Source organism: Arvicanthis niloticus, chromosome 20, assembly GCF_011762505.2.
Source record: "Arvicanthis niloticus isolate mArvNil1 chromosome 20, mArvNil1.pat.X, whole genome shotgun sequence".
In the NCBI taxonomy this organism is placed as follows: domain Eukaryota; kingdom Metazoa; phylum Chordata; class Mammalia; order Rodentia; family Muridae; genus Arvicanthis; species Arvicanthis niloticus.
In genome coordinates this window covers 43,741,508-43,768,796 of record NC_047677.1, presented here as the reverse complement: position 1 = coordinate 43,768,796, position 27,289 = coordinate 43,741,508, and the positions used below count along the sequence as shown (strand labels likewise).

At 50.8% G+C, this 27,289-nt stretch overlaps 1 protein-coding gene across 2 annotated transcripts in view; it reads left to right on the top strand.

The window, feature by feature from the left end:
• Positions 1 to 444: 444 nt before the first annotated feature.
• Pde9a (phosphodiesterase 9A) overlaps positions 445 to 27,289 on the top strand; it is an 85,003-nt gene continuing 58,158 nt past the window's right edge. For both annotated transcript variants that reach the window (XM_034524131.2, XM_034524130.2), the window contains exons 1-2: positions 445 to 585; positions 26,661 to 26,731. In XM_034524131.2, the coding sequence (XP_034380022.1) occupies positions 517 to 585; positions 26,661 to 26,731 (140 nt within the window). In that variant the 5' untranslated portion in view covers positions 445 to 516. The remainder of the gene's footprint in view (positions 586 to 26,660; positions 26,732 to 27,289) is intronic.

Sequence of the window (27,289 nt, the reverse complement as noted above, 5' to 3'; positions counted from 1 at the left end):
GGGAGAAAGAAGGGGGGGGGAGGAAAAGGTGGCAGAGGAGGAGGTAGGGTAGGGGAAGGAAGAGAGGGGTGAGAGATCGGGATAGAGGAAGGTGGGCAGAGAAAGCAGGAGGAGGTGGGAGGGAGAAAGAGGAAAGCCTGGGAGACAGGAATAATGGGGAAAAGTCTGGGAGGGAGGGGGCAGAAATGAGAGAGGGAGGAGGAGAAAGGGTGGGGAGGGAAGAGCGGAGCATGAGTGAGGAGGGGGAGAGAGGCGTTTGGGAGGAGCCCTGGAGAGAAAAGAGGAGGATGGAGAAGGGGAGGGGTTGAAGAAGGGAGGGGAGGGGAGAGGAGGGGATGGAAGGGCGGGGCGGGCCAGCGCCGTGGGAGGAGGGGCGTGTGGAGGCCGCGAGCTGCCAGCTCTGGTTGGCTGGCCGCCCCCGCCCCTCCTCCGCCCCTCCCCCAGCCCCCGCCCTCCCTGCGCGGCCGCCGTGGCGAGAAAGTAAGGTGAAAAAGTCCAAGTGCAGCTGCGGGCGCAATGGGGGCCGGCTCCTCAAGCTACCGGCCCAAGGCCATCTACCTGGACATCGATGGACGCATCCAGAAGGTACCCTGATCCCCCTCCCTCCGCGGCCTCGGTGCGCCCTAATAGGCGCAGGTGTTCCCACCGCGGGCTCGGACCAAGCAGCTCTTGGCGGCCCGCCTGCGCGCAGGGTCCCCGGGAGGCACGGCAGCCTGCGGTGCAGACCCGCGGGGGCAGGTCCCAGATGGACGGTGACAGTCTTGGGGAATTCTGCCGCTGCACCCTGTGTCCTCGCGGGGACTGAAGGGACCCGCTTTTGCCTCTGCTGTACACTGACCTCCCAACCAACTTGAGCCACGTAGGAGTGCGGTTCGCCACAGACCCTTTTTGTTCGTGCCCCCCACCCCTTCTAAAGACCCTTCTCTGGACACAGAGTGCCCTTGACTTCTGTTGATATTGACAAAGGGACAATGGGCAAGCTGGTCTAGAGGAGGGTTCGGGAGAGGGGTGTCTCATTAGCTCCTTCTAAAGTGCCTATGGAAACGCCGTTGTGGGGAAATTGCACCAGGACCGCAGCTAGACATCTCAGGGAAGCCGGGCAGCTCGCTCTGGACCCAGCAAAGGAAGCCAAGGAGGGCTGCCTGCTGGGTATGGGCCTCCTTTCTCAGGTGTGCGTTCTCTTAGCTGGCTGGCTGGCTTGCTTCAGCAGTAGGAGAAACCTACCTTCTACCCTCAGCTTGATCCTGGGAAAATGGGAAGTCCCATCCCTGCTCTATGGTGGCCCTTTTGATAGGGTCAGTGACTTGGGATGGCCTGGGAGGCACCTTCAAGCATTGTTGGTCAGCCTCTTACTTAAGCAGGGAAGGCAGGTGCGGGACCAGATCCAGGCTCCTGACTCCTAAGACACAACTACGGAGATGTAACAGCCTCCTCCTCCTCCCAGTGGAAGGAAGGGCTCTCATGTGTGCCTTCCTGAGTCTGTCCACATGAGCACAGATGTGTTCATGTGTGTGTACACAGTGTGTATACAAAGCACATATCTGTCCACATACATTTTCCCCCACCCCACCAAAATTAAAGATCTGTTCTTTATTATTATTATTTATTTAATTTTGTGCAAGAGATAGAACCGTGGGCATCATGCATGTGAGACAGATACTTTGCCATTAAGCCATATTGCTGGCCTTCTTGATCTCTTTAAAGAGGAAAGATGGGATGTCACCTGGCCAGCGGTGGTAGGTCCTTTCTAAAATCCCCCCCCCTCCCAAAGTCCTCAAAAACTGCTCAGCAAAGGGTGGAAAGTAGAAGAAAGGTTTAGGAGGGCCTGATCAAACTGGTCTGTCACTGTGAGTTACGGTGGACGTACCTGAACTTGGGTAATCGCTGGAAAGGTCACCTATAAGCTAACCCTGGGATGGGTGGGGACAGGCACCTGCACTAGGCTAGAAAGTCATAGCCCTGGGTGGAGGCAGACCTGATGTGGTTACTGGTTCTGCTGCTCTGGGCTCCTCTGGCTGGCATCCCTCTCTGTGAAGGGATCATCGTATCTGCTTTATAGACTGTAATGAGAGTAAATGGGAAATTTAAGCAGTGCCTGGAACATCGCAGAACACAAGAGGCATTATTCTCCTCTCCGTCTCTGCCTGTTCATAAACATCTTTGCACTCACACCAGGGAGCAGAGGCTGGTGGAGCGGGTGGGCCTCCACCCTGTCACTGTGGTTAGCTCATCACTGATCCTGGGCACCCTGATTTCAGCACTGGGTGCTGAGGTGAACCTTTACCCTGGTGAGAACCAGGTCTTCGGGTTTCCCCGGTGTCTGCATCCACTTCTCAGGATCCAAGCCCTGCAGCCCTGCACCCATCCACGCTGCTGGGACCTTGTACATCAGTGCAAAGTGACATCTGAAAGTTCCCAGCATGCAGCTCTTCCTGGCTTGCACTTAACCAACTCCATCTCCTTTCCATAGGAGGTCAAAAAGCAAGCCACTATTGCTGGAAAAGGCCTGGGATGAGATAAGGCCATAAGTTGCTTTCTGTCACCTTGGTGAGGAGCTTTTCCAGGGCTCCTGCCAACTCCTGGTCATCACAGCTTCAGAGAGGCACAGGACCAACCATATTGCTAATAGTGACTTTTGCCAGTGTTTATCTGCCTAGCAAAGCTCAGGGAAAAGACTCCAGGCCCTCTTGGTCTTACCAGGGTGGGACTCAAAGGAACCAGTATATCCATTTGGCTGCCGCTGCTTGGTGCTGCTTTTTATGTGCGGAGACAATTCCAGATGCACACATCGCCCAACTTTCTTTAATAGGAATGGCAGCAAGAATTGGTGGGGGGAAGGGGGGATTCTGGCTTCTATCTCTGAGGCATTCATGTACAAGATAGGAGAGCCCCCAAGGACTTGTCCTTGTGAACCCTATGTAAAATCTGAAGGGCCCTTAGGTGGGTGGATACCATGTGTCCCCAGGGTCTCACTTCTTGGGACTGCCACTTCCCATCTCTGCATTGGTTGGTTGACATGTCTGTTTGCTCGGCCGTGAAGTGAGGGCACGAGTGAGCATGCTGTTGTCCAGCTTAGACGGATGAGGCAAATCAGGTAGCCAGTGGGCCACACGCACCCTAAAGTTGGATGTTGGAGGCTGGGGTCCAGCATGATGAAGATATTCAGGGGTACTACACTAACCTGTGTGAGCCATCGCTGGCCCTCTGGCCGGCAGACGGCAAGCTCATGAATGGTAGGTACCTAAGTCATTTCCGGCCAGCTACAATGTTACAGAAGGACATGACAGGGTCTGCATTCCTGGTGGGACCTCATGGATTGGTGTTCTTCCTCTGTGAAGGTAGGGAAGACTCCCATCTTGCAGACCCAGAAGCCTTTAGGTTAAAATACTGGGTTAAAATCTTCCAAGTGGCCGAAGGGGCAGTCTGGCCAACCAAGTCTCTACGCGCCTGTCCCACTGGTCCTTGGCTTGCCAGGATGCACAGATGGGGACCAAGAAGCAGAGAGTTAAAGAAGCAGAGAGTTTGGGAACTGGATCTGCTCCCCAAATCCTGTAGTCTTTGCTCTGAGGATTCTCCTATGCCCTTTCTTTAGCTTTCCACTTGGGTGGGGGAGGGGAGGGTCATGCCCTCAGTACTTGGTCCTTTATCTTATCTGCAAAGGACAAGAATACTGAGCAGCTTACCCACTTAGGGATGGCAAGCATGAGGCAGTTTGCATCAGGGAGTCAGAGAGCCCCTGCCTGATAGCTTAGCATAAGAGGCCTTTGGGGGCCTCAGGCCAACCAACCTGGACAAGGAGGAAGCTTGGGAGCCTTTGTTAGAGCCTGGCCCTGGTCTGGTAAGCACCTCCCCTCAGCCACTTTAAGCTGTCACTGTGGCTTTGTTCCAGCCGATCTCTGCAGCTGGAACCCTGGTCTTACTATGGAAACAGCCACTTGAGTTTTGCTGAGCTGTTTCTGTTTGAAATGGGGAAAGCCACAGGCAGGGCACAGTAGCATGAGGAAGCTGGTCAGTATCCTGGTTTGAAATGGTCTGTCTCTGGGGATGTGGCTGCCTGGCCTTTGTCCTGCTGAAGCACAGAACTCAAGGTGCCAAGGCCTGCTTGGGGCTTGGCACCACGCTCCTGGGCTCCACCCAGCCTGGCCCTATTGTGTCTTTATGGATCTGACAGACTCTGACTTGCTGTCTCTACAATGAAGGTTTCCCCTTTGGGATACCCCCTCTGCACTGAGAGTCCTCCGCCCTGCATGCCCTGCTGGGTCGCTCACTGGTACTGTGGCTCCCTGCTCTCAGCTTCTCTGGAATCCTCTAGCCTGCCTAGGCTAGGCCTTTTCCAGCTGCCCAGGGCCCTCGGGAACTCAGCATTCTGTTCTAGCCTGTGGCCCAAGCCTGTGGCTCCATCCTTTGGGTGGTTCCACCTTCTGCTGTTTGAAGGATATACCTCCACAGCTTGGTCTTGTAGTGAGCATCGGAACACCTACAGTGAGTGTCCCCTGGTTCTGACTGTCTTATTCTTCCCTAGGCTTCTGTCTTACTCTTTCACTTTGGAACAGGTGGGCCTGCCCATCCAGACACACAGTAGCTATCTCTTGCCATTATTTGATCCTCTCTCTCTCTCTCTCTCTCTCTCTCTCTCTCTCTTTCTCTCCTTCTCCCCCCTCAAGATTTATTCATTTTATTTATATGAGTACGTTGTAGCTCTCTTCAGACACACCAGAAGAGAGAGTCAGATCCCATAATAGATGGTTGTGAGCCACCATGTGGTTGCTGGGAATTGAACTCAGGACCTCTGGAAGAGCAGTCGGTGCTCTTAACCGCTGAGCCATCTCTCCAGCCCCTCATCTTCTCTTACTCATATCCATGTGCTTCTTATGGCCAGATGATCTGGGTCAGTCCTGTGGGTTCTGGCTCCTGTTGTCCTCTCTCTCATCAGACCAGGTTCAGCAGCTCCCCTCGGCTCGCCCTCAGCCATTCCAGAACAACCCATGAGTCTCCCTGTGCTATGTTTATAACTTAGACCCTTTAAACGGATAATGGGCACAGCACCTTGAGTGCAGTGAGCCAGAAGAAGAGGGTCGTCCTCATCTTTCAGGGGCTCAGTGTGAAGCTAGGGAGGGAGCAGGGACCATATGGATGGCCAGCTCTATCTCTACTGGCCTGAGATAGCCCCCGGGGTCTCTGCCAGGATCAGAGCTAGCTGTGAAGATAAGCTAGATCACCTCAACTTTTTTCTTTTGCAATAATCAAACTGCTGCTAAGGGCCTGATGGAATGGCAGTAGGAGCATCCCAGGAGGACCTTGGAAGGTCACTGAGAAATCAGAGACCAGCCCCTGGCCCCTCCTTCCACACCCAGCTTTGATCTGAGGTTCCTCTTAAGCCAAACCTTCCCAACGACCTTTGGCTGGGAGGGAATGCTACAGGCTCCTAGCTTGACACTGTCAGAGGCGACTGCTGATAGCCTACAGCCCTCTGGAAACACTGGTGTTGCCCTGTGGCCCAAAGAGATGGCTTTGCTCTTGATGGTTTCAGAGCAGTGTTTCTGGTCCCTGGTCCCTTGCAGCATTTGATTCTGTTCTTGCCGGCTGGGAGGTGGTGTCCTACTTTGGTTTCTCTGGCTGTGATAAGCACCATGACCGAAAGCTTCTTGGAAAGGAAAGGATTCATTTGGCTTATGCTTCAGGTCACAGTCCGTCTCCCAGGGAGGTCTTGGCAGGAACTGAAACAGAAAACTACGGAGAAGTGCGGCTTACTGGCTCACCTACCCTGACTTAAGTTCTGCCTTCTGAGTGCTGGGATTAAAGGCGTACCCTGCCACACCCAACTCTGCTTTCTTTCTTATACAGTCCAGGCCTCTCTGTCCATGGCACTGCTCATGGTGGGCTGGGAGCTCCTACTTCAAATCAACAGTCAAAGCAATTCCCCATTAAGATGGCCACAGGCCAAGCTGATCTGGCAGCCCCTTGAGACTCTCTCTTCCATATGACTCTTGGTTGTATCAGACTGACAGTAAAAACTAACCAGGACAAAGCTGGGTGGTGGTGTCATGTATAGTGGTGGCGCACGCCTTTAATCCCAGGACTTGGGAGGCAGAGGCAGGTAGATCTTTGAGTTCGAGGCCAGCCTGGTCTACAGAGTGAGTTCTAGGACAGCCAGGGCTACACAGAGAAACCCTGTCTCAATCCACCCCCCTGCTCCTGCAAATAGCCTAACCAGGTCAGAGGTGAAAGTCATTTTCTTCTGTGGAGAAATGGGAAGGTGGCAACATTCCCACAAAGGGACTATGCAGAAGCTGGTGACTCACAGGGCAGGCGGAGACCTGGGAAACTAGGTGATGTCCAGCTGCTCCTCAGGCCTAAGTGACCTGTTTCCCAATACCTTTCACACCCTGAGACCTGACAAGTTTGACGTCCCAGCAGAAGCTGTGGTACATCTTGTCTCTCACAATTCTCCCAAATCCACTGAGTTTGCCCCGAAGCGGCCACAAACAGAAAGACAGGACCAAAGATCCTATGCTCCAGATGCTTCTGTCTCTGATTTACAGAAGCCATACCCGTTGGGACCCATTCATGCCCAGAGTCAAAGGGGCCAGAGACCTCACCAGAGTGCATTGTGGGTGAGGGCCCATCTGGCCTCTGAAATGTATAAAACACAGCTCTGGTCCCTGGTGGAGTCCCGCAAGAGCATAGGAAGGGCATGTTCAGTGGAACTGACACACAAACCAGAGATGAGGCTGGTACAGGTCTCAGTGCCAGCAACGGGAGCACCTCAGGACATCCCGGCTGGACTCTGCTCATATGACTGTCTGAGTGGCAGGTGTGCCCCATGGCCCCTCACTGCATGAGAAATCCCCCTCCCATCCAGTCGATAACCCAGCAAGCTGCACCCCTGAGGACAGAGGGTGGAGGGGACAGGATAAGGAGAACTGATAGGGAGGACTGACTGAGTCACCAAGGAAACACCTCCTCGCAGGGTCCCTGCCCTGATGGCTCCATTCTAAGACCTGCCCCGAGCACAGGGCTTCAACTTCCCAGAAGTCCAGCTGCAGCCTGGCAATTCCACCCACAGAAAGTGCACTCTGTGACCTAACCAACTCCTAGGGTCTGAGACGTGACCATGACCTCTGACAACCCATAGCACTGCATCGGCATACCCTGAGCGCAGGCAGCTGGTGTTCATGCTGGAAGCGTGGGGAGTGTGCAGTTGTGTGTAACCTCTCTGCTCACTCTGCACACCTCTACACCTCTTCTCCCTCCTCACTGGAACATCTGTCCCAAACAGAAACTCCCTGTAACTGTTATTCTTTGCCCTTTAGATGGGCTGTCTAATTTGTTTCTAATTGTGATAAACTATATGTAACATTGTTAAACGCAGGCACGCTCACTGTGCCCTGTAGCCAGCACTATGGTCTTCTAGCACTTTCTCTAGCAGAAAAGCAGCTTGGTCTCTGTGAAACATGGATTCTGTACCATGTCTGGGCCCTGATATCTTCTTCCTACATCCAGTCTCCATGACTGGATGGCATTGAAGAGGCCAGAAGGGAAGACGCCCCGCCAAAGGTACAGATGGAACCAGACATACTGACCTTGCCCTGGCTGTGGGCTTCAGGTTCGTGTGTGTGTGTGTGTGTGTGTGTGTGTGTGTGTGTGTGTGTGTGTGTGTGTTGCGGGCTAAAAGCATTGCCCAGGGCTGAGTGATGGTTCTACAGGCAAAGCCAACTTAGCAGTGAAAGGCACTGTGTGGAAGAAAGGTTTCCACTCTACCACACTGCCACCTGGCCCCTTGACACGCCTCCTGTCAAGTTCCCAGCCCCTCACTGACAGTCTTGTGGGCTGGCCAGCCTTCCACGGGGCTTTGGGAAACCGGAGCCCACCTGTAGAGTGGTGGATGTTGGAAAGTCTGTTTAGCCCAGGACTCTGGCATGTGAACAGGCTCTTCCTCCAGAGTAGTTTGAGCTGAGTCTAGAAGTCACCACAAGAAGTGTCCAAGTGTAGCCACATAGACCTGTTTATACTCAGGTAGCCAGCTGCATATGGCTGGTTTTATTTATTTATCTATTTATTCTGATGAAGCGATCGTTGGCGGCAACCAGTTACTCAGGCTGTCTCCCATGATGCCTTTCTCTGCAGTTGTTTCTCTCATCTCGGACACAGCCAGGAAAGTGGCACGTTTGGCATTACTGGCACAGTGGGCTTCAGTGTGTCTCAACCTGGAACTCACATTCCTAATGAGCCTGTGGCCGGGAAGGCTGGGTTTCAGGACACAGCCCCAGCCCACTGCTCACGGAGCAACGTCAGGCAGGTCCTGTGGGGCTGAATTAAAGCCTTAAGCTGTGACTAAAGGCTCCAAAAGCTGTGACTGTGTGTGCTTGGAAGCATCTGAGACCCGGTGTGAGAGCTGAGGGTGACATTGTTGCTAACCGACAGGAAAGCCACGGCTCAGAGGCTGTTTCTGGGAGTCTGTATCGATTGCTTTCCCGTTGCTGTGACAAAATACCAGGACCAAGGCAACTTATAAGAAAGAAGGGTTTCTTTGGCTTGCGGGTCCAGAGAGCTAACAAACAGTTAGCTGGCAAACAGTAGGCATGGTGGCAGGAGCTAGATGCAGTTCACACCTAGAACTGGTTCACACCTGGAACTAGTTCACACCTGGAACTAGTTCGCACCTGCTCGTGCCTGTTTCTCACCATACTGAGACAGACACCTTCTCACTCAGGACTCCTCTCTACGGACACTTGCCTCACCACCCTCTTGGCTCAAAGAGGGCCAGATAAGGAAAATGCAAATACCTAGAATGTTTTGCAGCCACAAAGGTTCCGGGGAGCCCCCACACCCTCACCGCCAGATGTCTGCTAGCCCATTGGGCCTAACCATTCAGATACCAAATCAGTAGAGGAAGGGGGCTGTCCATTGGTATCAAAAGGGAGAGATGGTGAAGCTCCTGACAGGCAGAACGGGAAAGGAGGGGCCAATGTGGACTTGGTCTTTTGTTGGACAGGTGGATGGAGACAGTACTTTGAGGGGGATTTAAATGATACTGAAAGCTGGCCAGATGGGCGTAGGGTGACATTTGAGGGACCCAGGCCACGAAGCCATCACTAGCCCCTCACTAGAGGGAAAGCTCTGCCCGTTTTTCAGACATGTCCTGGGAGTTCTAATCATGGGAGTTTCTGACCCTCTAATCATGGGAGTCTTTGACCCTCCGCACCCAGCAGGTGTCCCATGCCAACCAAACCTGAGCCTTCTTCAGAGCCATAATGGCACCACCTCCGAGAATCCTCCTGCTTCTTCTCTGACCATCATCCATGTAGCTCGGCCTTCCCCCCAACCCCAAGGGGACCACGAAGACTCCCTGCCTCTGTTTCTGGGCTCATTGAATAAATAGTGTCTCCCACTGTGGCTCCAGCGGAAGCTCTCTCCTGATCATTCCCACTGGAACTAGTAATGGCGGGACCCATGGCTGCCTGTCATCCCCAGCCTTCTGTCATCATTTCTAAGGAAGAAGGTTTCTAGAAGTTTCCATCATGACCACTGAGAACCATCACTTTGGCCTATGGGGAGGTAGAGCATCACGATGAACATCGTAGGGTAGGTATAGAGCTGCTTGCCTCCTGGAAGGCAGGAAGCAGAGACCAGGCTGAGAACAGACTGCATCCCAGCATCCCCATAAAGGGCATAACCCCAAAGACCTCCCTCCACTAATGAGGCCACATCTGCCAAAGGAACTACCACCTCCCAATGCCTTCATCAGCTGGGGACAAGCCTTGAGCCAGTAGGAAACACTGAAAAGCCATAGCATGGCCTGGGGTCTCAAAGCTCTCTGTTGAGTCTCAGGTGAGGGAGGGCTTCGAAGGATTCTCTTCATACTGCTCTGTTCTCGAGTGCTGTCTTGAAGCCAGGACAACTAGGGGGAACCTTGTTAAAGAAAACCACAAGATTGTTACTAAGAAAACCCCAGCAATGTCCCCCACAAGCGAGTCCTCTGCCGTGAGCTCTGCACAGCACGTTTCTTAGTCTTTTGATCTCGTTTTCTCTCTTTCCAGTTAGCTCCTGTGATTCATTATTTATAGCGTCGACATTGGCTTCAGACACTAAAAGTGTAAAAAAAAAAAAAAAAAAAAAAAAAAAAAAAGAAGCAAAGTGACCCAGGGCTTTGACAAGAGAGACACGTGTATCAAGCATGACAGACAAATCCAAGCAGAGGATCCTGAGACTGACAGGGCAGGCAGGGACACGGGTCCTGGAGTCTGCTGGCAGCCAGGCAACCTGGGAGCTGGAGAAGGTTCAGGGACACGGAGTAGCCTTGCTCTACTTTCCAAAGTGGGGCTCCCATAGACACCAGCCTCTTCTACTGGCAAGAGTTGTGGGGTTGTAGCCCATCAGAGAGATGGGTGTAACATCTGCCTCTTAGCATTGCCTGATACTCCCAACATCCATGTCTTCCTGGGTGACAAAGCGCCACATGCATAGTGCACCCTCTGTGTGGTGAAAGAATACACATCCATTGTCCCAAGCTCAGGGTCAAAGCTGGTATGGGACCAGGAACCCTGACACTAGACTCCTTTTGCAGTGTAATTGTGTTTTTCTAGGGTAATGTATTCCTCGAGCTCCAGCATCTTGGGCTCAGGGAGGAAGTTGGAAGCAAGTGGAGGTGGCATCATTTCCATCCTGGGGGTTAGGGAAGTCTTGGTACACTACCTCAGAGCTATGTCTTCCATCAACTGGATGGGTGTGGTTAGGATATGAGTCCTCAAAGGCCCATGTGTTGGAGGTTTGGTCTCCAGCTTGAGACAACATTTGGGAAGTGGAGGGGCCATCAGGAGATGGCGTCTAATGGGGTTATTTAGGGCATTGGAGGTGTGTGCTCTCTCAAAGGAGACGTTGGGAACTGATGCCCTCCTCTTTCTTCCTTTCATGTCGTCTCTATAAGGCAAGCAATGATGTGTCTCACTGCCCCAAAAGGACGCTGCCTTACTGCTTGCTGGCCAGCTGCAGACTAGAACCACTAACCTGCAAAGCAAACCATGCATCATCCCCTTAGTAAGCTGACTGTCCTGGCTCCTTGCTCCAGGAAGGGAAAATTGGCTCACACAGCGGTCTAGCTGGATCTCTCATTTGATGATTTCTCCAGGGACAGGCGGTTGGGGGGGGCAGGATATCTGGGGGCTGCTCTTTGTATACACAGAACATCAGCTTCTCATGTGGGCAGCTCTGGACTTGGCTGGTCCTCTTCACGCACTCAATGCGCTGTGGGCTCGCTCAGCTCACAGCTGCCGTTGCAGGAGTGGCTGAATCCCACTTCCTGCAGGACACTGCTCTGTCTGTAGATTGCCCTTCACTTCTCTCCCTTGCCCTTGTTGTGTGGCTTTGGGAAAGTTGCTTAACTCTCTGAGCCTTAGAGTCTACAAAATAAGAGTGTCCACTCTGGATGGGTGCTTCAGGGATCTGAGGTCCCGTGCGTTTCAGTAAATGGTGAAAAGATGGTTACTGGCGCCACCCAGCCATCAGTTTCCACACCGGGACCTGACCAGGGGGATTGCTATTAGCTTTCTTCTGTGTACTTATCACACTCATGTTTGTCTTAAAAAGCAGCCTTTACATTTAGAGATATACCATGAAACACAGAGGAGACAGTGATATCGGCCGTGATCTTGGAAGTCAGGCCAATGGGCAGCTGTCTGAGCAGTGGTGGGGCCAGGGGCAGGTGTTGGAACCCCTTGGGGCCAGGAGTGGGGAGCTGAGGCTGCAACTTACCTTCCTTCCACTTCAGCACACGTGTGATCTTGCCTCTTGAACCAAACCCCCCTCCTCCAGAGATAATTTCAATAATAGGTCTGGAACACAGTAATAAATGGAAATTTCTGTTATTATTTCATACTCTCTTTCCAACGCAATGACCAGAAAAACATCTCTTGCATTAGAAAGGGAAATGAGGCCCTAATACAGTTTTTATTTTAGCAAACAAAGCGGCATGATTGCCTGCTGGTTAGCTGTAACCGTCTTGGATATGACATCATTGCTAAACACTCCGAAGCAAGAGACAGCGCAGGAAGAACAGAGTGTTGACATTTACACGTAGAATTTATAATTGGGGGTGAAATTTAAATATGGATGGGTGATGGGTAGGTGGATGGATGGGTGGACAGATGGATGAGTTGTTGGATAGTTGTAAGGTTATTGATGGGTGGGTGAATAGATAAGTAATGTTAGGCTAGTTGGTGGATGGATAGGTGGATAGATGGTAGGCCAGATGGATGAGTGATGGGTGGTGTGGCTAAGTGGGTGAATGGATGATGGGGAGTTGGATGAATGGATGATGAGGAATTGGATGGATGGATGATGGGGAATTGGATGGATGGATGATGGGAAGTTGGATGAATGAATGATGGATAATGGGGAATGGATGAATGGATGCTGGGGAGTTGTATGATGGATGATGGGGGTTGGATGAATGGATGATGGTGAGTTGGATGAATGGATGATGGGGGTTGGATGAATGAATGGTGAGGAGTTGTATGATGGATGATGGGAGTTGTATGATGGATGATGGGAGTTGTATGATGGATGATGGGAGTTGGATGAATGGATGATGGGGGTTGGATGAATGGATGGTGGAGAGTTGGATGAATGGATGATAGGGAGTTGGGTGAATGGATGATGGGAGTTGGATGAATGGATGATGGGGAGTTGGATGAATGAATGAGTGGATGGATGGATAGAGAGACAGATAAGATGGATGATGGACAGAGATGTAGGTCTTAGGATAGGTAATGAATAGATGGATGGATAGATGATGCATGGATGGGCAGATGGATAATGGATACATGGATTATGGAGAGATAGGTGTTAAGACAGATAAGTGGGTGGGCAGATGGATGAATAGACAATACATAGATAGCTTGCAATGTCTTCTTTGGTAAACATGCTTTTATTGGGGGATAGAATATGCAGTTTTTGGTAGTGGTCTTGATATTAAATATTTTTATGTTAAACACTTGTTTCTTAGGCACTGTGAAGGCAGTAGAACACACACACACACACACACACACACACACACACACACCTTTTAATCCATTCCAAAAATGTGAAGGCAATGCCCCTGTGCTGGAGTTGGCTGTTCTGGAAAGTGGCCCAGCTGGTTTTCATTCACCCAGCAACCAGCCTGAGAAATTCTGGCAGCTTTGGGGATGGGCAAAGCCCGACCAACCCACAGAGGCTTATGTAAAGGCTTAATAGCTGGCAAAAGCTTTAGAAAATGAATCAGTCTGTGATGGACAAAGTAAAAGGACCATGAATTGGTTTGTTCTCCACAGAGGAAGGAGCTAAATCAATACTCACTTCCAGGATGTAGCATTAAATACCAGCAGTTGAGAGTCAGGCAGACCTGAACTGTGCATCCATCCTGGGTGGGACAACATAGCACAGAACTGGGAGACCCCTTCTTCCCCATGGAGAGCAACTGAACCAGCTCCAGACACCACCAGTGATCTAGCATCCTGGGCTCTGAGACATGCAACTCAAGTTTGCATCAGAACCAGTACCTACTCCATCCTTCCGTGTCGGTATCTGGGTAACTGATAATACATTAGGCTCCTGAGGTCCACTTGCTCTGTCTCTGGCTTGAGAACTGTCTCTGCCCCAATAGCTCTTGTTAATAATGGTAGTGGCAATGTTGATAGAGCTATTATTATCCAGCATAAAACCAAAGGAGACAAAGTGCGTCCTAGTGGTCCTCATTGAGAGTTGGAGCTTGGAGCCTAGTGGTACCTGTACCCTGTGCAGATGCCTCTGGGCTGGTTACTTAGAGGAGCTTGTCTAAGGGGATGGGCAAAGGATGTGGGAAGGACCTTTTCATCTAGAGCCTGCTTGCTGAACTAGGAGAGACCTCAACCCTCCTGGAGGGAGTTCGGACTGGTTGCTCACATGCCGTGGTTGGAATATTGCTAACTCTCAATCATGGTTCTTACTAAGCCCTTCTGACTTCCAGTATCTGCCGCCCTTATGACACACTAGGACACAGTAGAGGTCAGTGGGCCACTTAGAGCAAGTACAGCCTTGTTGATTGAATTCTGGAGCTGGCTTCCTCTTGTCCCACACTGATGGAAACTCCCAGAAATCCTGGCTGCCACATGTCCTTGGTGTCTGTTGCTTGTGAAAAATGGTCTTTGGAGTACGGAGAGTCCTGGGTTTAAATGGCCCATCCTGTAGTCACAGTTGCTACTCCGCCATGTAGTTGATACGTAAAGCTCTCATCTGCATGGGTGGGGCCTCACAACATGCCTGTAACCAAGGTAGGGTGGTTGTCGATTTCCACCTGGAAAATCAGAGCCTCAGCAGAGGTGAGGCATCTGCGCTGCTCAAGCCATCCTGAATCCGTGTTCCGGATTTCTCTCTCCTTGCTTTACTGCCGTGCATGTACTTGAGCCCGTGTATAACCCCAGCACCTGAGCAGAGCAGTCCTGAAGATTTGAGACAGCCAGGATAGCACAAGCAGTAGCCAGTCCTGGGCCTGCTGAGGTGCATGCGGCACAGCCAGCCACAGACACTCAGTCCCAGAATTCTCTGCTAGTAGACTGTTGTGGCTGCCAGGACCTTTCTTCCTCAGCCCTAATGGTTGGGGAATATAGGACAGAAGTTTGCCCAGTCTCCAAAACTGACCCATTTTCTTCTCACGGGCTTGTACACCAGCCTAGTATTTAAAGCAGATACATACCATTAAGCACCATGTCTGAAATAGCACTTATTTTGCAAGCCACGTTTCTGGCACTCAGTATAGTGTTGGTGGCAATAAGGAAGGGCATGTGTGGCCTTGTGTTTGGAACTGGGGGCCCAGGTAGAAACTGTAGGCTCCTGTCAGCCTCTCCTGTCAGCCTCGGGGTCACTTTGCCTCCGTGTGTCATGGCAGCTCTCAAATTAAGACAACCCCCTATCCCATGAAATTGTTCTAAGATGATCCTGGATGTTTAGCTCTTCAAGCCTGGAGAGGCCTGTGCACAATGGCCTGTGACTGGCCGGGAGAGTCACCTGGGGCACTCGGGTCTCCGGAACACTGAACATGTGGGAGCAGCTGAGGCATGGACCCACAGGGTTCCCTCTCTGAATTCAGTGCCGTCGTTAGGAACACCTTGTCATTCCCTTTGGTCTGCACGCCCTTGAGGTCACTAGGCATGCGACTCTCTCAAGGCCTGCGGTCTTTGTAAAACCACACTCAGCTCCTGCGTGCCTTCCTAAGGAACCACCAACCCTGCTTTGGAGTCTGTGCCTCCAGAGCCTCTCCAATGCCTCTCTTCCCTTTCCTTCTGATTATCTCCGGGTCCCTTCTGCGGTCTTTGGAAAACCACACTCAGCTCCTGCGTGCCTTCCTAAGGAACCACCAACCCTGCTTTGGAGTCTGTGCCTCCAGAGCCTCTCCAATGCCTCTCTTCCCTTTCCTTCTGATTATCTCCGGGTCCCTTCTGCTCATACAGTCTCCACGCCCAGCCATATGCTATTTAAGTTCCATCCTCCATCCTCTGGTTAACTGCTTAATTTTCTTTTGTTCTTGGCCTCGCGCCAAGGAATTCTCACTCTGGATTAAAAAATGGAGAAGAAAGACCCTTTCTCCTCATTTGAGATTTTTATGCATACAGAGCCTGCCGCTCACACCTGCTCCTTTATCGGAGACTAACCCCGGCTTTGGGAGCAAGATAACTTTTTTTCCTTGGTTATAAAAGCCCCCACGTGTTCATAACAGAAGACTGGAGAAAATGCAGAGGATTATCAAAATGAAAATAAAAGACTCCATTATCCTACCACCCAAGGAGCTACTGGTTGCAGGGTGCTTATGCAGGTGTGTATGTGTGTACACATGCATGCATGCACACATGCATGCATGTGTCTTTCTTTCCCACAGCTGTGCCTCGGTTGTTTTGTTTTCCCCACACAACCTCCCATCGGCAGCTCTCCCACTGTTGGCCTTAAACGGTCTTCAGAGGACCCATTTGAATGCATTTGTAGCATTCTGTCTGGAGATGCACTCAACTGAAGGCATCTCACTGTTTATGAGACCCATATGGTTTTCATTCCATGTGTTTGTGGTTAACTGTACCATTAGGAGACTCCCCTAATGGCTGGCGGGGGTACTGTGCTGAGCAATGGGGTGGGCGTGAATCCAGGGGGTAACCTGGTTTGCTGGGACAGTTGGGTGAGCTGCACCATGGGGCTGCACCGGAATGGTGTCTGGATAGAGTGAGGTTAAATCTCTTACTGTTACTGTTATTTCTCCCTGGAAGTGGGATTCTGAGTCAAAGGGTGTGCGCCTTTCCTAACGGCTCTCCTCTAGGGTTGCGTGGAGACCCGTTCCTTCGCTGGTGTCCTCCATAACACTTCAGAACCCATACATAGTATTAACCCCCATTCTTGAGGACTATGGTGGCTTTATAGGAAACTGTAGAGAGAGCACAGTGGGATCAGGGTCCCCTGCACCCAGTTTCCCAGCACGGCGTCTTACAAACATCCCACCACCACCTTAATTACACATCCTAGTTGCCAAGAGTGTTGTGGTTCTTCTAGGGGATGTGGGCTCTCCTCATTCCTGGACCCAACTTGTTCCGCACATATTACCTCCCATGCTGTTTTTGTTTTTTTTTTTTTTTTTTTTTTTTTTTCTCAGCCACTATAACATCGCATCACTTCAGGGCCTCCCTAGCCTAGCACACACTGCTGCCCTCCCTTTACCCATCCAAATGTCTGTTCCCGCTGAGATAGGCACTGATGACAGGCCGAAGGACCGGTGCCACCCAAGTCCAGCCTATGAATTGCGCCTATTCACATAGCATAGTGGACTCGACCCCAAAGCAGCCACATGATGGAAAGTCTCACCCCAGCATGGATGACAACTTCCCCGTAGCTGTACGGACAGAGCCCCCCTCTATTAACCCTCTACCTCCTGGGTACTCTATCCCCTGTATACAGCTGGCCCGGCCACGGTGCAGGAGGAGGCAGGCTCATCTCTGAGGGTCTAATGACCTTCCCAGCTTTCTATAAGAGTCTTAATAGGCTTGGTCCAGAGGGTTCCTTGTGATTACAGCTGCCCTGGTTTCAAGGCGTTAACACCATGACAGTCATGGAGAACTGTTTTACAGGACTGTCAACTGACAGTCGCCCCAGAAAGCACTGGGTTGTTCCCACCAGAACTAGTTACTTTTGTTACCAATTCGGTTTGTCATTAGTATTTGCTTTGAGCCCTTGGGGCCAGGATGGTTGACTTCTGACCCCATTGCCTCCCGATGCTAGCTTGGCACAGAGGCTCAGTGCACACCACCATCGAGTGAAGAGAGCAAATGGAGACTCTACAAATGGCTAATATGAGATTGGAGAGTCTGGGTGAGGTAGAGGACCATGGGAATCCAGCAACAGGAGAAATGAACACCGTAGGGTCCCAGTGCCTTGGGTTCTCGTCCTCCACAGAAGCTGTGACGCTTCTGGGGGAGGGTGAGACAGAGACCACGGAATTCCTATGAAGAGGATCTTACTGGAGATTTGTTACTCCGAGTTCAAAGAGACTTGGTGAGAAATTGTTGCTAAGGCAATTGACTGAGAAATTCTACCATCAGGGTTACAGTAACTATGAGACATGAAAAGCTGTATGTTTTCCAGCAGCCCAGCTCCTCGGTGGGATTTCCCCAGCATGGATTTTTTTTTAAAAATAGTTTTGAAAGGTAGCACGGGCTTTCAGCGACGGGGAGAGGAAACTCATGCCACCCCAGTTCCCACCCAGCCTTGCAGGATGGTGTGTCTTAATGGAGCGTAGCTGGACCACAGAGGAAGTTCCCAGGCACTGCAGTTCCCCGGGGTCGGGGGTGGGGGGGAGAGACTGCTGCTAAGACTAAGTTTGGTTTGGGTTTTTTTTTTCCCAGCCTGTCAACTCAACCCAAACCTCAATTGCTATTTGATTATCGAATTTGCCCCAGGGCCTGGGAGAATTTCCTAACTGTAGAACCCACACAGGCCTGGGTTAGAAACCCACAGTTTCTGGTGGTCGCTGGCTTAAAGCCAATCTGTATAAACTGACCACATAACTGCTTCATAGTGTGGTTAAGGGGAAGGGTTTTATTGAGGGGGGAGGGGAAGGAGAGAGTGAGAAAGGGAGGGAAAGGGATGGAGAGGAAGGGAGGAAGGGAGGGAAGAGAAGGGAGGGGGAGGGAGGGAGGGGTAGGAAGGAAGGAAATGAAAGGGAGGGAGAGAATATCCAGAGACATCTGGAAGTGTCCAGAGCAGAGAGACAAAGAAGTAGACTGAACAGGGCCAGAAGACTGGACATGCATGGCCTAGGCTATCTTTGAGATAAAGAAGAATCTCAGCGGACAGAAAATAAAGTAGCAGGAACGGGAGTTGAGAATAGAATACTAGTTGAGAATAGAATACAGGTCAAGTAAGAGTAGCAGGCGGGAGAGAAGGACCTGGAGGCTGGTGTGGTGGTATTGAACTATATATATAACGTGCTTGTGAGTTGGGACTGAGGGAATCTGGAGGCCAACTAGCATGGACCTAGATATGCCACAGGTTATATGTTAATCGGAGAGCCATGTGTCTCTGGAGTTTGCCGGAGGTGAGGGACATGACTCCTTTTGGTAGATGAGAACCAACTTCCCAAGTTCCCGAGGAATGCTGGCTTTTATCTGACCACCAGAAATCTCCCCATTACAGGGCCAAGGTCCTTGCTGGATATTTGGGCTGCCTTCTGGGGTCTGGGGAACTGGAGTTTCCTTCCAACCGGACACAATCCAAACCAGCGTCTCATAGGCCCTGCAAGAAATGTGCATGGAAGTTTCAGGAGAAGTTCTTCCAGTCGACAGGCAGAAATGAACGGGTCTGTGATCCCTCATTGTAGGGGAGTTCCCGGAGGAGCCACCAGCAGAAGTGTGTCAGGCACTTGGCTGGCTGCTGTGCCCCTGGTCCCCTCTCTATGGGATTCTGGCTCTTGCTTACAGGCCCCTAATTGCTCAGAAGAGGGAACAGTGACAGCTGCCGTGGCAGCCATCTTTGGAATAAATAGAACCCGAATATCTAGTGTAAACAGGATAGAGGTCGCAAGAAGTTACTTTGTATCTGGAACCCAAATCCAAGCCTCCACAACAGGCTTCCTCGTGCACGTGTGGGGGCTTCAGCGCTCCAAACAGCCACTGTGAGCTGCCAACTTTGAAAGCCAGGCTGGGTTCCAGAAGTCTCCTCTGTCTAGCACTACTTGGTTAAAAAGGCAACCAGGTGCGCTTTTAATCCCAGCACAGGGGCCAGGCGGTGGTGGCGCACGCCTTTAATCCCAGCACTTGGGAGGCAGAGGCAGGTGGATTTCTGAGTTCGAGGCCAGCCTGGTCTACAGAGTGAGTTCCAGGACAGCCAGGGCTAGACAGAGAAACCCTGTCTCGAAAAACAAAAAAACAAAACAAAACAAAAAAAATCCCAGCACAAGGGAGGCTGAGGCAGGAGGATTACTTTTGAGTTTAAGGTCAGCTTGTTCTGCAGTGAGTTCAGGTCAACTAGAGCTTACGGAGCAAGACCGTGGGAATTAAAACCAGCTCTTCGGAAACTTTTTTTAAAAAGTTCAGTGACTATGTGGATCTTTAGTGTTCATTTTAGATGCATGCTGCAGAAATCCAACCTGAGCCAGGGCAAAACAGAACAGCACACCTACCGCCCAGCTAGTGTTAATCCTGAGATTAGCTCCAGAAAAGCCAATTCCACCATTTTGGGCCAAATTTAAAGCGAGCTTTATGAAATATTAAGGATTGACCCAAAAAAAAAAAAAAAGGGGGGGGGGGACTTTTGTCAGGACTATTCCCTGGAATTTCCCTGAAATGGCCTCCAGCCACATGTTGTAGGGGCTTATGAGGACAAACCTGTAGGCCACCATACTTTCCCATGAGGCATTGTTATTTTTTCCAAGAACTACAACTCCCAGAATTCCAGGAAGCCACCTGGTTCTTCAGCAGGTGGGGCTTGCAGGTTAACTTTGGGCATTACACGAGCACTTACCCTAGAGAAGGCTTGACCTCCAGCCTGCCCACTATGAGCAAGGCACTGAGTCTGATTGATCATAGGTGCTTTGGATCAGGACACAAGTGAAGGCTGAGAGTGGGGTCCAGAAGCCCTTCCAGTAGGGTAAGAGCCAGAAGGGTCAGTGTTGGAGCCTGACTTCTGATCCTTGGAACCTAGGCCTGCCAAGTCAGCCAGTCCCCCTGGTGTGACATGCTGCTTATGTGAAGTACGGTGTCTTAGTTAGGGTTTCTATTGCTGTGAAGAGACACTATGGCCACAGCAACTCTTACAAAGAAATAAAAATGTTTAATTGGGGCTGGCTTACAGTCCCGTGATTTAGTCCGTTGTCATCATGGCGGGAAGTGTACTGGTGTGTCTGTAGATGTGGTGCTGGAGAAAGAGCTGAGAGTTCTACATCTGGATCGGCAGGCAGCAGGAAGAGAGAAAGACACTGAACCTGGCTTGAGCTTCTGAAACCTCAAAGCCCGCCCCCAGTAACTCACTTCATCCTATAAGACCACACCCACTCCAACAAGGCCACAACTCCTAATAGAGGACAACTGAGTCCCTATCAGAAGCTCAGGTGGCTGACTCTTCTGTCCCTCGTGCCCTGCTCCCACAGAAACCCACAGTCCTCTGTGTCCTGGGCCTACTCCTGACGCATCCCCCTGGCCCCTGTGCTACTGCTGAACCTCCCCACCCATCTCTGCAAGCTCCAAGTCTCTTAGGAAAACTTTCAGGAAGTAGTATGAAGAGGCCCCGGGCATCAGCATAATGATGAAACAGGTCACCAGGAGCCAGGGCCGCCTGGCTTACTCTCTATGGGGTACATCTCGAGAGTGCTTGCGGTAGGGGTACTCTGTGCCTGGTTACTACGGTTTTCCAAATCTTGCTTCCCTAATCTTTTGGAAGAAGGCATACAGAGGGATATCTATCGGAAAGTCTCTACCAGTGACTCTCAACCTGTGAGTCTCGCTCGACCCCTTTGTCAAACCTCTGCCTCCAAGAATATTTACGGGCTGATTCATAACAGTAGCTAAATGACAGTTATGAAGTAGCAATGAAAAATGATTTTATGGTTTGGGGTCATAACATCATGAGGAACTATATTAAAGGGTCACAGCATTAGGAAGGTTGAGCACCACTGGTCTCTACTCAACCAAGCTGACAGGGCATTGATTGCCAACTAACCAGAGGCCTGACTCCACCCCCCACCCCCACCCCCTTGCTTTCCTATATTCCTGAGAAGAGGCCATGCAGCCCAAGAATCACTGAGCTGGGCCAGAACATCTATTCAAAGACTTTGATGCTCCACTATACAGAGCTTGGTCCATTCTTAATGATAGTTTGCCAGGTCAAGATCGGCTCCTCCCCAAGGAAGTTGTGGGCATGGAGGAAATCCACCCTGGGGAATCCCTCAGGGGGTACACTATCATCTCACTAAAATACAACTGGACGCCACACAAGTGTGTGACTGGAAAATACTTTGGTTGCATTTGGCACCTCAGAGACCCTTGGAGACTTAAGTCAGTAGCCTGATATGGCCATGAGCCTCGTGGGTACCCAAGATGGCGTGATGTGCAGTGTTGTGTTCAGCCAGTCAAGCTTTGGTGGTTCATTTCTGGTGTTTTCCTCTGCTTTGCTGCTCACTACTTTCCAGAGAGGCCGGTGGGGTTCTGGTTCTGTTGGCCCATTTTCAGAATGGTAAGCTGATGGTCCTATGGCTACAGCCTTGCTTACAGTTTACAAGAGAATCTAGAGTGGAGAATAGGTGATTCAGGATGGGGAATCTTGCTTCTGTCCCAGATCCAGCCCTGTGTCTATAACCAGGTCCACAGCAGGTGGCTGATTTGAATATAGACTTAAGTAACCAGGGTCAGTAGTTGCCAGGGTATATATACCCTCAAGGTCAGGTGGACTGAGAAGAAACCTTGACCCTGGCTGGTCCCACGAGAGCTCCCACATGCCTGGGTGCCTCTGTTTCTTTGCTCCACTCTTTGGATTGTGCCCAGCTTCTGCCAACTCCGGCAGCATGGAGACTGGGGTGCTGGGGTGAGGAGGGGCTTTGGGACGAAACCACTCTGTGACATTCACAGTCTCACTGGGAAGCGCCAATTCCCAGTGAGAAGAAACTCTTTGCTTCCTCCTTGTTTCTCCTGTCCCATGTTTTAATATCACAGTGCTGCCCGTCCAACCACATGAAAAACTTTGGGGTGATTTTCCATGCTTGCTTCTGAGCCCAGCCCCGGTCTGTCTCCAGAAGCTGGAAGGCGGCGTGCAAGCCTGTGGATCTGGCTGCCTTGGCATCTTGTTTGAATTTCAACTTCTATCCCCTTATGTTGTCTGTTTCTGAGCAAGGAACAAAGGATCTAGAAAATTGCTCAACATGTAGACAGTCAGCCCCGTGCCCTTTCTCATGAGGCTGTCCGAGGCTCCCACGGCCACTGCTTTCCACTGCAGCCAGCTGGTTTGGGTAGTCAGCAACAGCCCAGGCTGGACGTCTCCTGACTCCAGCCATCCTAGCATCCTGTCCTCTGGCTTCTCCCCACTCAGACTCTCCTGGCATTGGGAACTGAGGAACGTGGGGTCTCTGCTTCGTGCCAGAAGCACCCCACGGAGTCTTTTCTGCTCCTTCCAAGTTTCTATACAGCATCCCTAGGCCGTTTGTCAGAAACAATGTCAGAAGATGGATCCTGGTCCCAGAACAAAGCCTGACTTCCATAGATCCAGCCTAGCTGCTGCTTGCACAGGAACAGCAAGAGCATCAGGTGCCACGGGGCCTTCCGTTTGATTGGGTGAAAGGTTTCTCTCTCTCTTGCGCTCGCTCTCTCTCTCTCTCTCTCTCTCTCTCTCTCTCTCTCTCTCTCTCCTCTTGCAGACTCAGCCCTGGCTGGCCTCAAATTCACAATCCTCATGTCCCACCCTCTCAGAAGCTGGGCTTGTAGGCATATATCACCATCCCTGGCTAGGAGATTACCTTTCAACTTTTAAAAGGCCTCTGTTCTTTGCTATCCTATCTTTGGAAGCCCAAGCACAAAGGAAATTCTCTTTCATTTCCACTTCATTGGCAGACCTTATAAATCTGGGCAAAGACATTTCAAAAAATCGCCAGGACAAGGCAAGGTGATCGGCTTGAAGGAAGCTTAGGTGTTTCTTTTTGCTGAGAAGATTCTGGCCTTCTTGGGGTCAGAGCAGGTTCCTACCCACCACCCACCCACTCAAAGGAAGTTCAAAGCTTTGACCCTATACGATATGGTAGCCTCTGCTTTGCAAGTGTCGCCCACTGCTCTGGAGGAACTTCAGCAGATAACCCCGTTGCCATGGAAAAGAAAGACTATTTAATACAACTTTCTGAATCTGGGGAGGAGGCGGAGATGGCAGTAAAAAAAAAACAAAACAGATATTATTTTAAAATGTTTCATTTTGGTGTTTAAAAAAAAAAACAACTACCAGTTTGTTAAAAATGCTTACAAAGAAACAAAAGGGCTTCTTTGTGGAGCTAAAAAAAAAAATCTGCACAATAAAATTTTCATGGGGCTCATTCTGTGCTCTGGGGTGAATTCCACTGGGCGTGGTCGGTAGTCTCACCATGCTGTTTATCTGTTTGTCCTGGACATCCTGTGGAGGTGGGCATGGAGGCCTGTCTGGACTGGGCTAGGGGGGGGGGGGGGGTGGGAGTTGTCTGCAGTTTACTGTTCCTGGTGTGGTCCTTCACGGTGGCCTCTGGACTTCAGAATCACAGAATCTGACAGTAGAACCTTAAAGAGAATCCATCACTCAGGCCAGCCATCTCTAGACGACAGCTGCTGTCTCTGTGGACCCATTCTACAGGACTTAAAATTGAGGCACAAAGAAGTGGGTGAGGCCCAGAGACATGGCTCAGCAGGAGAAGGGGCTTGACTTGCAGCCATGGTGTGCTTGAGTATTCACTATTAAATGAGTATAAAGTAAAAACCAAAGAAGTCAGGGAGTTTTCTCCGACTTACAGAAAGGAGGAGGGCAGAGAGCCCCGCTGGACACTGCAAGGCTCTAAGAGGCTTTGGTGTAAGTGGTTCTCCGCTGTAGAAAGGATACAACTTTAGGATCATTACTGTGGGTTCTGGGGTGCTGGAGAAGCCCCTACCAGCCACATGGTACCCTAAGTGTCTGTGGAGGGGAGGTGGGGAGCAAGACCTTTTGTAGAGGGATAGCTGGCCGGAAGCTCCACATCCAATACCCTGTAGCCCCTTCCTCAGAGGCCCCCCCTCTGAGCCTAGTAAAAACAAAGTATACATTCCTCAGCCTCACCCAGATGCTGTGCACAGCACCCCTGAGCTGGCCCAGGGGCCGTTGCTTCTCTGACTGCAGGCAAACTTTGAAGAGCCTCTTACCCCACCCTCCTTTTTAAGAAGTCTCCCGGGGAAGACGGATCATAGAAAGAGCCTTCATACCCTCTCCCCTCCTTTGCTGCCCCCACCTCCCAGCTCATACAAGTCTGAAACATCAAAAACCAAACTGCACAGGCAGAGTGAGCCACAAGAAAGACCCCGTCTGCTTTGAGGGCTGAACGGCTAGAACCCCAGGCTGATTTGGGACTCCAGGCTGGTTGTACTAGCAAATCTGCAACATAAACCATGGCCTAGGGGGTCTATGCCAGGATGCTCATGGAGAGAGAGAGAGAGAGAGAGAGAGAGAGAGAGAGAGAGAGAGAGAGAGAGAGAGAGAGAAAAGAAGGCTAAAGGTGTGTTCTGCTGAGAGTGGGGACCAAAGACGCTGCCGCCCTGCGTAGACAGCAGGATGAAGAGAGGGCAGGAGCGCTAAGAAGGTGCATCTGTCGGACTGGAGCCAGAGACCTGAGTGGGGTCCTAAGAGACACTTAGTTAGGATGCAGGCTGGGAGGATGCAAGCAAGCCCTGAGACGTTAGATGCCCAGCCGAGAGTTGAATCTTCCCTGTGGGTGACAGGAGCTAGCAGGGACAGGCAAAGAAAAGTGACACTATTCAGGGGTGTGGCAGGGTAGGATGAGATGGGAGCTGAGCCAGGGAGAAAGAAACTGTGAGAGTCAGGGTATGGCAGAGGTGAGCTACATGGCGTCCGGAACTGAGGACACTGGGGACAGGATGCTTGAATGGTGCATATCACAACTGTGACCCGTTGTACAGATACAAACGGTGGAATAGTCGAGGCATGAACACCTGCTCTGCTTTTGTATCATTTTGTATCATTGATCCCACCAGCATGCTGGAAACGGCCAATCACAGAAAGGCCAAGTTCTGGGGACAGAATTGTCTCTTTGCTCTTGTTCACGATTTTGAGGTAGAGCAAGAAGTAACTCAGCTGAAATGGCTGTGCCTGGCATCAAAAAATAACAACCGTTTTATCAGTCCTGGTCCTGCCCTTACACCCAGGAACCAAAGGATGTTGACCACAGTGAGCCAGGAAGAAACATCTATGGGGAAATGTCTACGGAATGAAAGTGGGGCTTTGGGGGTGCCAGTGATCCCAGCACTCCAAAACTGGAGGTGAGGTATTCAGATTATGGTCCACACAGTGTAACACTGTCTCAGAAAGGGGCTGGGTGAGGTAGCTCAGTATCCAACCCCTGTCTGTTGATCTTCGAGGCCCTTGCTTTGATTCCCAGGATGAGAGAGGAAGGAGGAGAGAGTGGGAGGGAGGGATGGAAAAAAGAAAGCTGTAATATATAATATTATACTAATATATGATAGCTACATATAATAACCTATATGTAATATAATATATTAATATTTATTAATTATGTACAAGAAGAGATCAATGATGATAATAAAATAGGTTACAGAGGAAAAGAGCTGAGGCTCACATCAGGGCTCTCATACAGACCAGGCTGTTGCAAGGCAAACCCTTGCTGTCCTACAAAGCCGGGGTTGGCTCAGTGACGTGCAGCCACAGTGCAAACGGTTTACATTTTGCTGTGACAGATAGCGACTCACACCTGTTCTCTTATCGTTTTGATTTCCCCCTTTGATCTAGTCATTCAGCCCCAGATTCTCCTCTCTCAAAGACTAAAAGGCAATCTTTTAAAAAGAAGAAAAAAAAAATCAAGAAATTTAAGTGCGCTTTTCCCGTATTTACCCCATGAGACTAGCTGTGCTGCTGTACCCTGGAAGAACTTCATTTTCAGTTTTGTGCCCGGGTCACTGCAGGCGTGAAGACGGGCGAGTGATTTATTCTCACCTAACAAAGGAATTGAGCGTTTCCACAATCCGTATACACCGACCAAATGAAAAGATGTCCACCTGGCATCCTAGAGCCCACAGCTCTGAAAAGTAACCCTCAGTTCCAAACGGCGAGGGGATGCATGGAACCCAGTATCTCCATGGAAACCAGTGGGCACTCTGCTGCCTTATTGACTGAGGATTGTGCTTTTTTTCACGTATGTGCACGTGCGCACACATGTGTTTATGTATGTAGTCTCACATGTGCACACTTGCATGTGGGAAACCAGAGGTCAACTTTAGCTGATATTCCCCCAGAAGCTGTTTGTCCTGACTGTTGAAGGAGCATCTCTCACTGGCCTGGGTGGCCATCGAGTCCTGTGTACATGAGTTCCGGGATTGAACCTGGGTCCTTGCGCTTAGATAGGAATTACTCACTGAACAACTCATCAGCTCAGCTTCTGTGTCTCACAGGTGGTTTTCAGCAAGTACTGCAACTCCAGTGACATCATGGACCTGTTCTGTATCGCCACCGGCCTGCCTCGGTGAGTGTCCCCCTGCCCCCCCAGCCCCCGTGTGCTCTGTGATGAGAGCTGTATTTTCCCCACAGTGGACCAGACAAGGGTAAAGCTACAAGCTGGGGTTAGGGGGCAGAAGAATCCCCCAGGCTTCTGCTGTGATTTCTCTCAAATCAGCGAAGGGAACCCCATGGGAAGCTCGATCCTGGGTCGAGCCGGGATGGAGCTGGATCCCAACAGCAGGGTCCTGTTGAGACCAGGTAGAGCTTCATCTTCACAACTGGGTTTTCCCTTTCATGTGTCCGCTCATTGTTGAGGAAGGGGGTGTTTGGAGTCACCCCAGCCACAAATAACTTAGCTAAGTGCCTTTGCTTCCAGAAGCGTTGGACACAGGACTCATTTCAGAGATGCGTTACAAGAAGTTGCCTAGTCTAAATCCTCAAAAAAATCCACCCCACAGTTTCCTTCTTAAACCCAGCCTATATTAGCATGAGACTTTTCTAATTAGAGGCTGGGCCTCACTAGTCCCTAAACCCCAAATCCCAAGTTTTCTGAAATCTGAAACCGTTTTAGCACTGTCTGACC